The sequence below is a fragment of the Rhinatrema bivittatum genome, chromosome 6 (genome assembly GCF_901001135.1).
Source record: "Rhinatrema bivittatum chromosome 6, aRhiBiv1.1, whole genome shotgun sequence".
NCBI lineage: Eukaryota > Metazoa > Chordata > Amphibia > Gymnophiona > Rhinatrematidae > Rhinatrema > Rhinatrema bivittatum.
In genome coordinates, this window is record NC_042620.1 from 182372178 (window position 1) to 182385602 (window position 13425).

Below are 13425 nucleotides of genomic sequence, written 5' to 3' on the forward strand. Positions count from 1 at the left end.
ACCCAGTATATTTTCTCATCCTATAACTCACGCACCTAACTTTTTACCCGCATACGACACCAGTTTTACTTTCGATTATATAAACTCTCCCATTAATTCCACTGTTGCAGTCTCCTGGACCGGTTCATATGAAAGATCATTCAATTTTAAGTACCATGTACCGGTTCTTGTATTCACTTGTTCTATGTTTTGGTTATGTTTTTGTACCAGCTCCTGCTTTATTTACCAGTTCTTGTATTCACTTGTTTTATGTACTGCCTTTGTGCGAAGTTGCAGTTTATTGTAAACCGGGATGATCTGTATCCCATACAGGAACCTCGGTATATAAAAGTGAAAAATAAATAAATAAATAAGCTATATGTCTGTCTATGAAAGACACCCTTAGATTTGGCTTGTTTCCTTGAATGTCTATCTATATGTATGACTGCCTCTGTAACTCATCCGTTGTCTGTGAGTGTTAAACCTGTACACCGTTTTGATCCAGTGATTCTCATATGGAATGATGGTATATAAAACATTCAAATAATAATAAAAGACTGCATACTACTATAAGTATGTTCTTTACTTGAGTCTGTTTTCACATTTGCTAACCTTAGTGGTGACTGGTGTGATATTAGCACATTTGATATTTTATATAATATTTCATATATTGTATACAATAAGGGAAAGAAGCAAATTTTACACATAAGTAAAGCTGAGTGAAACTATTCAGAAAGCAAAAGATTATTTACATATACAAACAATGAAAATCAAGTTTGTGTTTGGTCCATAAAATATATATTACGGTAATGTCCGTATCAAGTACCTGGGTGGGTGGTAGATAATAGTATATCTTACCCCATGACCTGTGACACTGAGGCTGCAATATCAGTACTTCAACACATAATTTGAAGACATGACTACACAGAAATCCTGATTCATCTTCTGCATTATTTGTGTCTGCTGTAAAGTCTGGTTTAATCGCTCATTAGAAAACACACACTCTATAATGTTTGATCTCTCTATAAAAGAAATTCCTTAAAATCACAATACAGTTAATTATAAACAGATAACTCTAAGGTAACTATATAAAACAATATAAAAATACATATCTTGCTTACAAAAATATGATACAAATAAACTAGATATAAAATAGTATGTTACTCTGGCTCTGTGCTGCTTCTAGGTCTGAGCTTTGGCTCCTTTTTCCATTTCAGGACATTCCTCAATATCCGAAGCAAACATCAGCTCTGGGGGAAAAAAAAAAAGAAGAAAGAGTCGCTTACCTGTAACAGGTGTTCTCCGAGGACAGCAGGATGTTAGTCTTCACAAATGGGTGACATTATCGGATGGAGCCCAGTCTGGAATTTTGATCTCAAAGATTCTAGAACTTTCAAACATGTCCTATTGAGCATGTGCAGCTGTAGTTATCACCCTGCCCCCTAGGCAGAGTCCCTCAGTCCATAATATAGCTCATACAAGGAGAAACCATCTCCCAAGGAGCGGGGTGGGTTTTGTGAAGTCTAACATCCTGCTGTCCTCAGAGAACATCTGTTACAGGTAATTAACTCTGCTTTCTCATAGGACAAGCAGGATGGTAATCCTCACACATGGGTGATTCCCAAGCTATAAGTTGTCCAAGCAGGACAAAGCGAGAAACTGCACTGTGCTGAAAGCACCACCTCCCTTCCATTAGCCTGTGAAGCAGTCGACCCACTAAGAGGTCTAGGCTGGAAAAAAGTTGGGTTCTACAAGAGAAAATCATAGAAAAGACTGAGACACAAAACCTCAATATGTAGCAGAGGCACCTAAGGCAGAGGCTTGATGGGAAAGCCAGCAAGGAACATACTCCGCATCATGGAAAACATTACAAGCAGGGTTTCGTATCAGTAAATCCTGAAACTGACAGTAGGTACACAACCTCCTGGATACAGAAAAAAGTCTAGAGATGTAAACAAGAGAAGAACTCTTGGACAAAGACCACATAGTTTCCTTCAGTGTTACAAGACAACCAAAAAACTAACTGGGGCCAGAGAGCCCCCAGAAAGAAACTGTGGTCCACTGGCACCTAAAGGACAGAATGCATCTGCAGAAGTGTGCCCCATGTTTGGCTGATAGCCACAATGGGCAGAAAAACCCAAGCAATGTTTGGAAGTATAATCAGCAACAACAGCAGGGTCTGTGACAGACCCTACGAGCCAAAGCACCAGACATAGCTGACCAAGCAGGACAGCATCAAGAACTTCAGGGGATAAAAAACAATCCCTGAATGGGATTGCTAGCCCAAACCCTCGAGCAGGGAGATAAGTTACACCTGAAGCTTACACCTGAAGCTCACCCACATTGCACCCTGTCAAGAGCAGGGCTATCCATCCTGAAACAAGATAGTTCAGGTCAGCAAGAAGGCACTTTGGACAAAAGTTAGAAATGCTAAAGGCAATACTGGCCAGAACTTGGCAAAAACAGGGGGAAAGTGGTGTATCCTTCCCTGCAGATATACTCTAAGATATACTACGTATGCCCTAGCTTTTCTTCCCCTCCCCGCCGACATTCCAATTGGAAGTCAGAAGGAGCAAAGGACACAAGGAGGCAGACCGATGGGTTGCAGGGGTAAGAACAAGTCGCTAGGTTGTGTATCTTAATGCCAAGTGAAATAACTCACTTCCACTTGCAGTAGGGAGATACCCTCCAAGACAGAACTCTCAGCCTGCTTGGAACAGCTGAAACTGAGAGCGAATCTCCCAGGGAAGAATTCCAGAAACACTCCACCAAGAGACAGGAAGGTGGGGTGCTGCAAGTATAAACCCCTGTAGAACAGGATTTCTTCAGTGGCTAGGAAATCCTAAGGATGCCAGGACAGGGTCAGAGTGATCTCTGAACAGACTGCCCACCAACCTACCTTAGGTATTAATACCTCATCCATGATTTCATATGCTTCCCTCAAGGAAGCACGCGGTCCAGTAAATGCAACAACCGTTGCATGAATCAGGACTCTCCTGCCTGCAGACAGGGTTATCCCTAAAATGGGGAAGTACACTTTGCAAGCCAGTGCAACCAAAGAGAAACACCTCTGTTGCGGGGTCCTTTGTCCCCCAACTCCCTCAGCAATGGATATGGCAAGAGGCTGAGATGCATACTTGCCAATTAGATGGAATAGAACCTTCCTCACTGAGGTAGGGTTCCGCAGACAAGAATGGCTGGCAATAGTGGTCCTCCATGAAAAACGCCCATTGAGCTCAGCAAATATCTCCTGGTTCAGAGCTTAGCATATATCTCCTGGACCGGAGAAAAACCTAATCTTCACTGGACAGCTACCCCAATGAGGAGATTCCTAGTATGATGGGGAGACCGAATCTGGAATGGCTCCCTCGCGAAATAGACCTGATGTGCCTTAGGACGACCTAAGGAAAGTGCTACCGCCCGACCAGCTCTCGGATCCTGTGAGGAACAGAGACCAACTGCCAGTCAGAAGAGTGACATTCCTTCTCCGGGAAACGGAGAACGAGGGACACCCATTGTAGAGATGGACAATTAGGCATCTGGGGGGGGGGGGGAGCCATATGGGTCGCCCTGGAAACCCAGTTGTATCTTCCCTTTCTGAAAGGACAGGTAAGCAACCAGAATCATGACCTTTCGATCCCGAAAAACCTTCCAACTCTCCAGGTGAGAGTTGGGTTAAACTCGGCGATTGACGAACTTCCAAAGCGACCAATGCTGCCACTTACAGCCACCCTCAGATGGGGTAAACGACCATGGTAATCAACTGAGGGACCCTAGCAAAAAAGGTACAGTGACCGCCGCTACTGTCCTCCAGTCCTGGCCTACAAAGAGATGCACCAATTTGAAAGAATCGAGGCTCCAGTTTGGCGATAAGCCTGCAAGGGTTTGAGTCCCAGGGGCTTCCCCACAAAGGGGATTTCTAACACAAGAGGGGCTGAAAGACATAGTCCTCTTCTGAGGAAGGAGAAGACTACCAACATTACCCTCCTGGTATCTACTCTCTTAAGGGTTCAACCAGGAACACAGTCTTAAGTCAGTCCTGTGGCTGCGGCGCATAACCTGTTGTGCTAGCTACGAGGGAAACACACACCCACCCATATAGTAGAAGGTAACTGGAAGAATAGTGCCCTTCGCTGTAAAAGCACGCTGACTAGTACTCATACAGTGGTATCCCTTCCTACAGATGGCAGCACACCTACAAACCCTCTCGCCATTCTTGTGGGTAGAATCCCATGGCACATCAAGGACTGAGCACCACTTGTAGAGTCGGTGGCTGTGTGCTACCAAAAAGCAATCACAGAGTGTGTTATGGCGCCTTCTTTGCCAGTGCTCCCTAGCATCTTATAGTGCAGAACAAATGAGGAGGCTGATACCTTGACACACTGATGGCAGAACCCTGGCATGGCTATGTACTGCACCTACAGACAGAATGCTGCCTGCCAGCACCCGAGGCACTTGAAGTAGATGACCCCTGCCGTACCCAACAGCACATGCTGTACTCCACTGTTGCACTAACTCTCATTGAAGAAATAGGTGTGTTGTTACGACAGCGTTCCCAGTACCACTGGGGCTCTGATTATGGCATGATAGCAGGTGGCATTCTATGGCGCTGCTCCCATGGTACCCCTAGTACCAGATAATGCTCCAAGAGACTGAGCATAGCCCTTGAAATTGTTTTGAGAATGACTCACCACTGTTTCCCTCATGGAACGGTAGCAGCAAAATCCATGGTGACCGGTGCCTTGGTGCTCTGCGGTAGTGTCCAGCGGCATCTGACCAAGTCCACTAGTGCCCACTGTAGTGCCGTCACCCATAGGGCCCACAGAACTGTCATTCTCTCCAACAGTGGAGCCCATCAATAGCACCAAACAATGCTGCACACCACGCTTCGACGCTTGAGCGTGTCTTGATCAGTTCAATGGTATATAGTGCCATACCTGGCGCCCCAATGCCCATGGACATCGACAACCCGGCAGAACAGATAGAGACCCTGGTGCGTAAAGGCATCGATGGACCGACGGTAACAAGGATGCCAGGGGTGCCTGCAGGCGGAGGCTCTGCAGTCCCAACATGCTTCATCAGTGCCATTAACGGTTCTCCTTGGCTCACCTAAACATCTGAGGGCATCGATGCTGCAAGCTCGATGGTGTCCCTCGCCAATGGGTATGGCTGACAATAGCCTCGACAGCAACCCTAGTGCTCATTAGGTGGCTCAGGACCCCAGAGCTCATCGGCATCCAAGGTGCCCAAAAGCCATAGGCCAGTGTTGGGACAGGACAGTGCCCCTCTGTGCCCCATCTAGACACCGCAAAGGAGCCCCGAGTGCACCAGACAACTGCACCTGGATGCCTCTGCACGCCAGGATGCCTTGAGTAGATGGCCCAAGTTCATCCAAGGCCAAAATCTCTGTCACCGAGGGCTTCAGTGGCACTTGAGGGCTCTCAGGAGCCCCAGCAGTCTATGGCCTTAAGGGCAGCCAGAGCGCTCAGTGCCAATCCCAGTGTTTCATTGATGGTGCTCGACATCGTCGAAAGCAGCAACAATTGGCATCACTGGCGAACACACTCAATGGCCTCCTTGGCGGTCCCACACCTCGATGGCATCGAGGGCATCAATGGTATCGAGGCAGCTCCACACCATGATGGCATCAAGGGTGGCCATGGCATCGAGGCAGCTCCACACCACGATGGCATCATGGGCACACACCTTGATGGCATAGAGGACGGCCACAGCATCGAGGGCACGCACCTCAATGGCGTCAGGGGTGGCCATGCACAAATCTCGATGGGACCAAGGACGTCTGGCATCGAGGGGGACCATGGCACTTCATGGTAGTCCCGGTCCCCAACTCTGGAGATTACTGCTGCTACTCTGCCACATCGAGGCCCAAAGTGCGTGATGACTCCAGTACATCGAGACTCTATGGTGTCCATAGTCACCTATGACACAGAAGTCCCCACACCTCGATGGCATCAAGGGTGACCATGGTGCTTAATGGAAGTCCTGGTTCCCAATGCGGGCCAGACATTGATGTGTCAGATCATTGGTACATTGGTCACAATTGTGCATGGGCAACCAATACTGATCATGGCACCAAAAGTGTAGCAGCAAGCTACTTGCCCAGACTCCTGCTCACCTTCTCTCACAAGGAGACTGCACTGCTATCACAGGCAAGCAGGAGAGGAGGCTACATCATCCAGGGCTCCTGCCCATGAAGACTAGTGCCATTGAATGTGGGGAGGATGAGCTCTCTCTTGATGAGAGAGCTCTCTTGATGAGCTCTCTCTTGATCTCTTCATTGTCCAAACCTCCTTCAATGCCGATCGATCAGTGAAACAACATGGAACTCCTGCCCAGGTAGAACTCAGGCAAATCCCCAGGCTCAGCGGCCTACATGGATCACCCACAAATTGCATTCTGTCAGACCTGCCAGAACCTGACTGAGTGAAGTATTTATTTAATAAGGGATAGTATTAGACTGTCAAGCTGCACAGCGACTAAGGCCCGTGGAAAGAAGAGGAAAAAAGGAAAAGAAAAAAGAAAATAAAACTACTGTAAGGTAAAGGAAAGAAAAACAGCTGCAGCTCTAGAAAAAATCACTTACAAAAACACGGAGGAGAGAGCAAAGCTGAATACCGTGACACACATAGCTCCCGCGACCACACGGTTCCATGGAAAAAAAGAGACTTAGGGACTCTGCCTAAGAGGCAGGGTGATAACTACAGCTGCACATGCTCAGTAGGGCATGTTTGAAAGTTTTAGAATCTCTGAAAGCAAAGTTCTGGACCGGGCTCCATCCGATAATGTCACCCATGTGCAAGGACTATCATCCTGCTTGTCCTTGGAGAAATTTAAAATATTCTCCACAGGAAAAGAAACACTTGATTTCTATTATTACTAGTGTCCAGAGAAAGCAGAGTTGCTTACCTGTAACAGGTGTTCTCCCAGGACAGCAGGATGTTAGTCTTCACATATGGGTGACATCATCAGATGGAGCCCTGTCACGGAACACTTTTGTCAAACGTATCTAGAACTTTGACTGGCACACTAAGCATGCCCAGCATGTCACTAACCCTGTAGCCACCAGGGGTCCCCCTTCAGACTCATTTGTAGCAAAAAGTACGAGTAAAAAATAAAATAAGAAAACGGTATCAAACCCAACTTCGTGGAGTGGATTTCGTGAGGACTAACATCCTGCTGTCCTAGGAGAACACCTGTTACAGGTAAGCAGCTCTGCTTTCTCCCAGGACAAGCAGGATGATAGTCCTCACATATGGGTGAATAGCAAGCTACAAGCTGACTCATAAGAAGCAGGCCAAGCAGCACACAACATGCGCAACAGGCACAACAACTGGGGTGGTGCTGGCAATAATGAGGCAGCCTGAAATTCACAGCGAGTCGAGGTAGGACAAATTGGGTTTCTATACTGGAAATAAGTTTCGCAGGACAGACTGGCCAAAGATGGAGTCTTGTTTTCCAGCCTTGTCCAGGCAGTAGTGTGCTGCGAAGGTGTAGAGAGAACTCCACATCGCAGCTCTGCAGATGTCGGTAATCGGTACTGAACGATAGTGTGCTACTGACGTTGCCATGGCCCTGACTGAGTGCGCTTTCACTCGTCCCTGAAGTGGAAGGCCTTCTTGTTGGTAGCAGAATTCAATGCAGTCTGCCAAACAGTTGGAGAGAGTCTGCTTGCCCACCGCAATTCCAAGCTTGTTTTTGTCAAATGAAACAAAGAGTTGGGTGAACTTCCTATGGGCTGCAGTGCGATCTAAATAAAATGCAAATGCACGTTTGCAGTCCATGGTGTGCAGAGCTCGCTCACCCGGGTGAGCATAAGGCCTTGGGAAGAAAGTGAGCAAGACTATGGACTGATTTAAATGGAAATCAGTGACCACCTTAGGCACGAATTTAGGGTGAGTGCGGTCATGGAGGAACCTTGTGTAGGGCGAGTAAGTCACAAGGGCCTGTATCTCACTTACCCCAAGTAAGATATCTGAGTTCGCAGACATGCAGGGGCTCAAAAGGAGGACACATGAGCTGTGCAAGTATTACATTGAGGTCCCACGCCATGACCGGTGGTTGTAGAGGAGGCTTAAGCTGTAGTAAGCCTCTCATGAAGTGACTCACCAGGGGTTGAGCCGTAATCGGGGCATCCTCTATACCTTGATGGTACGCAGAGATGGCACTGACATGTACTCGTATAGAGGAAGTCTGGAGACTAGATTCCGAAAGATGCTAGAGGATAGGCTAATAGTTTGGATGTGGGGCAAGAAAAGGGGTCAGAGCCCTTCTGTGTGCACCATAAGGTAAACCTCTTCCATTTAGAGTGGTAAGATTTCCGAATGGAAGGCTTCCATGAAGCTACGAGGACTTGAGTGACACCATTAGAAAGATTGAGTGGTTGTAGAATCAACCTTTCAACATCCAGGCCGTCAGAGACAGGGTCTGGAAGTTCGGGAGGTGTAACTTTCCATGATTCTGTGTTATGAGGTTGGGCTCCGTGTCCAGGCGAATGGGATCCTGGACAGAGATATATGGAAACCAGTCTTGGCATGGCCAATACAGGGCTATGAGTATCATTAAGCTTCGGTCTTATTGTAGCTTCACGAGAGTCTTGCTTATTAGCGGAATCGTAGGGTACGCATACAGCAGGCCTATGTTCCAGGGACGGGCGAAGGCATCCATGGTTGGTGCTGTCCAGTCCCTGTGCAGGGAGCAGAAGCGTTCCACTTTGCGGTTCTGCTTGGACGCAAAGAGGTCGATGATCGGCTGACCCCACCGGTGGAAGATTCTGCTCGCAACAGAGGGAGCCAAGGACCAATCGTGGGGCTGGAAATGTCAGCTGAGGTGGTCCGCCAGTGCATTCTTTGTGCCTGCTAGATAAGTGGCTCGCAGTAGAATTGAGTGTGACAGGGCCCAGGCCCAAATCTGTGCCACCTTTTGACAGAGAAGATAAGAGCCCGTGCCCCCCTGTTTGTTCAGGTACCACATTGCAACTTGGTTGTCTGTTTGGATCAAGACTACCTTGTTGGAAAGGCATTCCTTGAATGCATAGAGGGCATACCACATTGCCCGAAGCTCCAGGAAGTTTATCTGACAGGTCGCTTCGGTTGTTGTCCAAGTCCCTTGGGTTTGAAGGCTTTCAATATGGGCTCCCCAACCTAGGTTGGAGGCATCCGTGGTTAAGGTCACCTGAGGAAATGGTTGCTGGAAAGGTAGACCTGTTTGTAAGTTGGCCTTGTGCGTCCACCAAGCAAGAGACAAACGAAGTTGACTGGTTATGTGGACAAGGGACGTAAGCAGCTGAGTGGCTTGATGCCATCGAGACTTTAAAGTCCACTGTGTCAGTCTCATGGCTAAGCGTGCCATTGGGGTGACATGGACTGTTGATGCCATGTGGCCGAGAAACGTGAGCAGTTGGAGAGCTGAGGCTGTTTGTCGACCGTGGATAGAGCTGGCTAAGTTGGACAGCGTGGTTGTGCGGTTGTTCGGTAAGAACCCTTTGGCTACTGTGGTGTCTAGGTCTACTCCTATGAAGGAGAGATGATAAGACGGTGTCAAGAGGGATTTCAGGTAGTTGATCAGAAATCCCAGTGAGTGCAGGAGCCGTATAGTGAGACCGAGGGAGTCGAGGGCTCCTTGTCTGGACTGGCTTTTTATGAGCCAGTCATCCAGATATGGAAAAACGTGTATGCCCTTGTGGCATAAATGTGCAGTCACTACTGCCAGGCACTTGGTGAACACTCGGGCGCCGAGACCAGGCCGAATGGCAGTACTCTGTATTGATAATGCCCGTGTCCCACTACAAATCGCAGGTACTTGCGATGAGGAGGGAAGATTACAATATGGGCATATGCGTCCTGAAGATCCAGAGAGCAGAGCCAATCCCCTTGATGTAATAGAGGAAGCATGGTGGCTAGAGATACCATCCTGAACCGTTCCTTGCATAGAAACGTGTTCAATGCATGGAGGTCCAGATTAGGCCGGAGGCCACCGGTCATTTTTGGAATTAAGAAATACCTGGAGTAGAACCCTCTTCCCTGTTGGGTCAAGGGAACCGTTTCTATGGCCCTGGCACACAGAAGGGTTGAGAGCTCTGACTCGAGAAGTGTGGTGTGATCGTCCTGGCTCCTCACTAGACTGGGTGGGGAGTCCGGGGGTACAGTTGAAAAATTTAGACAGTAACCGTGAGTTATGATGGATAGCACCCACTGGTCCATGGTAATTGGCTGCCAATTGGTTGCAAAGTGACAAAGACAGCCTCCCACTGGTGGATTGAATTGCAGGATCAAGGGGGGATGGTTGCTGCTCTCTGGAAAGGAGTCAAAAACCGGTCACAGGACCAGTTTGTGGAGCTGGCTGCGCTCTAGGTGTCTACGTTTGGTGGGTATATCCTCTCTGAGGGGCCCGAGCTGGTTGAGCATGGGACGCAGAAGGATAATATCTGCTTGGTCTGTAGAATTGCTTTCTGATGTCCCTGCGTAAGCCCCTGTGGGCTACGGAGGGTGCATCTGAGGTGACAGTTGATAGTTGATGCAGGGTCTCATGATGATCTTTTAACCGGGCCACTGCATCTTGGATTTTGCCCCGAACAGGTTTTCTCCTGTACAGGGGAGATCTGCAAGCTTATCCTGCACCTCCGGCCATAACTCTGAGGCCTTGAGCCATGCCCAGCACCTAGCACTGATGTCCGCTGCCGAGACTCTGGATGCTGTTTCAAAAGAGTCGTAAGCAGCTCTGACCTCATGCTTACCTGCTTCCAATCCTTTCTGTAGGATGGAAGACAAGGTGTCTTATTGCTGCTGTGGTAGATTCTCTACAAAATCCTGGACTTGTTTCCAGAGATTTCTGTTATATTGGGTCACATATAACTGATATCCTGCTATTCGTGCTATCAACATGGACCCTTGAAAGACCCTTCGCCCCAATGCATCCAATGCCTTCTGATCCTTTCCAGGAGGGGCAGAGGAGTGTGGATGGGATCTTTTAGCCTTCTACTGGGCTGATTCTACAACCACAGAATGGCGGGGCAATTGGCTCTTCTGGAAATCTGGGGCTTGTTGGACCAGGTAAGTAGCATCTGTTTTCCTGTTTACTGGAGGAACAGTACCTGGATGGTTTCACAGGTGATGCAAGAGGTCAAGCAGAACTTTGTGAACTGGTACCGCCATCACCTCGTTTGGAGCATCTAAGCGTCATAGTGGATAACACATTGAAATCGTCGGTTCAGTGTGCTGAGGCAGTCAAAAAAGCTAACAGAATGTTGGGAATTATTAGAAAGGGAATGGTGAATAAAACGGAAAATATCATAATGCCTCTGTATCGCTCCATGGTGAGACCGCACCTTGAATACTGTGTACAATTCTGGTCGCCGCATCTCAAAAAAGATATAATTGCGATGGAGAAGGTACAGAGAAGGGCTACCAAAATGATAAGAGGAATGGAACAGCTCCCCTATGAGGAAAGACTAAAGAGGTTAGGACTTTTCAGCTTGGAGAAGAGACGGCTAAGGGGGGATATGATAGAGATGTTTAAAATCATGAGAGGTCTAGAACGGGTAGATGTGAATCGGTTATTTACTCTTTCGGATAATAGAAAGACTAGGGGGCACTCCATGAAGTTAGCATGGGGCACATTTAAAACTAATCGGAGAAAGTTCTTTTTTACTCAACGCACAATTAAACTCTGGAATTTGTTGCCAGAGGATGTGGTTAGTGCAGTTAGTATAGCTGTGTTTAAAAAAGGATTGGATAAGTTCTTGGAGAAGTCCATTACCTGCTATTAAGTTCACTTAGAGACTAGCCACTGCCATTAGCAATGGTAACATGGAATAGACTTAGTTTTTGGGTTCTTGCCAGGTTCTTATAGCCTGGATTGGCCACTGTTGGAAACAGGATGCTGGGCTTGATGGACCCTTGGTCTGACCCAGTACGGCATTTTCTTATGTTCTTATGACCTCCAACATTTTGTGGCGAGCGTCCTCCTCCATTATTAGTGGGAATGGTATGGACTCAGACATCTCTTTGACAAAGCTGGCGAAAGAGAGGTCCTCCGGGGGAGAACGATGCCTTTCCTCCAGAGGTGAAGGCTCTGAAAGCAATTCCTCGGAAATCTTGTGAGGAATGGTCCAAGGATGCATCCTCCCATGGATCATAGTGTGTTCCTGACCCACCAGGATTTCTGAGGGAGGAAGGATGCCAGAATCGAGAGGATGAGAAGGCATCGATGGATGTCGAGGTGGCATCAATGGATGCGGCATCGGTACAGGCATCGAGACGGATGCGGTGCGCTTAGGCATCGATAGTCCCGATTGCCCTGGAATGGGCTCTGGCATCAGTGGATCCCATGCTGGAATCGGGCCGGACGTCCCTTCTTCTTCCTCCAAGGAACCCAGGATCGGAATCGGGACATGCTGAGGCTTCGATGTGCGACTCGGTGCTGGGGTGTCCGATGGCACGGGCTGAGTGGACAGGGCACCGATAAGGGTGTCTAGACGCTTGAAGAGCGGTGCGAACATCGAGGACATCGGTTTCGGTGCCGGTATGGGGGCCGGCACTGGTGGCAAATGGAAGCCCCAAAGAGCATTCATCACTGCCTCTTGGACCATGTGGTCCAATTCCACTCAAAAAGCCAGCATGGATGGCACGGCAGCTGGGGTAGGAGGCAGGCTAGGCATGTACTGGATGCACCACAGCAATCTGTAAAGGCTCAGTACCCGGCACAGATATCGGTGGGGAACGCCTCAAGGTCATGGGTCCAGAAGAGGATGGGGACTCCTCTCCCCGGGCCCTCTTTGTAGGCAGCTTAGTGGAAGTCGATGTCGCTGTGGTATCGGTGCCGGCATGGGCAGGGATGCATGTCGGTGCCGGTGGCAATATTTCCCTCGGTGCTCAGTCCGGTCCTTCTCCGGCACCAAGGACGATGACACCGATGCTTTCGATGGTGTGGGTGACAGAAGGTCACCCGCTCCTCGATGTTCATGGCGGGGCATCTCCGAGGTTGATGAGCCCTCTCCGGTCAGTGGCACTTGAACTGGAGTCGATGGAGCAGATCGTTTTGACGCAAACAACTGCTCAATTTTGTCCAGACGAGCATGCCGGCCTTTAGGGGTCATTTGTGCTCAACTAGGGCATCGACGGATTTCGTGCAAGGGACCTAAGTACAAAACACAAACGGTATGAGGGTCCATGATGGACATGGTCCTCGGACACTCGGGGCATTTTCTGAACTCTGTCGCCATCGAAAAAAGGCGGGCACGCGGTTGATGACCATCAGGCATCTCTCCGGTCAGTGGCACTTGAGAATCAAAGAGAATGCCGCCGGGAATCGACCACAAACCGCGGGGAAACCACTTACCGAGTGCCGGAGGGAATGGAGCGCGATGGGGGACCTTAGTGAGGGTGATTTTAGGAAGATTAAACTTCAAAAGTTCCGTGAGGAAAGTTG

General features: G+C 48.6%; 1 protein-coding gene across 3 annotated transcripts in view; it reads right to left on the minus strand.

Annotated features, from left to right (window-relative positions):
- Positions 1-544: 544 nt before the first annotated feature.
- The window catches only part of TMEM237 (transmembrane protein 237), a 159076-nt gene continuing 146195 nt past the window's right edge, over positions 545-13425 (minus strand). For all 3 annotated transcript variants that reach the window (XM_029606272.1, XM_029606271.1, XM_029606270.1), the window contains one exon: positions 545-1229. In XM_029606272.1, coding sequence (XP_029462132.1) covers positions 1162-1229 — 68 coding nt within the window. In that variant the 3' untranslated portion in view covers positions 545-1161. The remainder of the gene's footprint in view (positions 1230-13425) is intronic.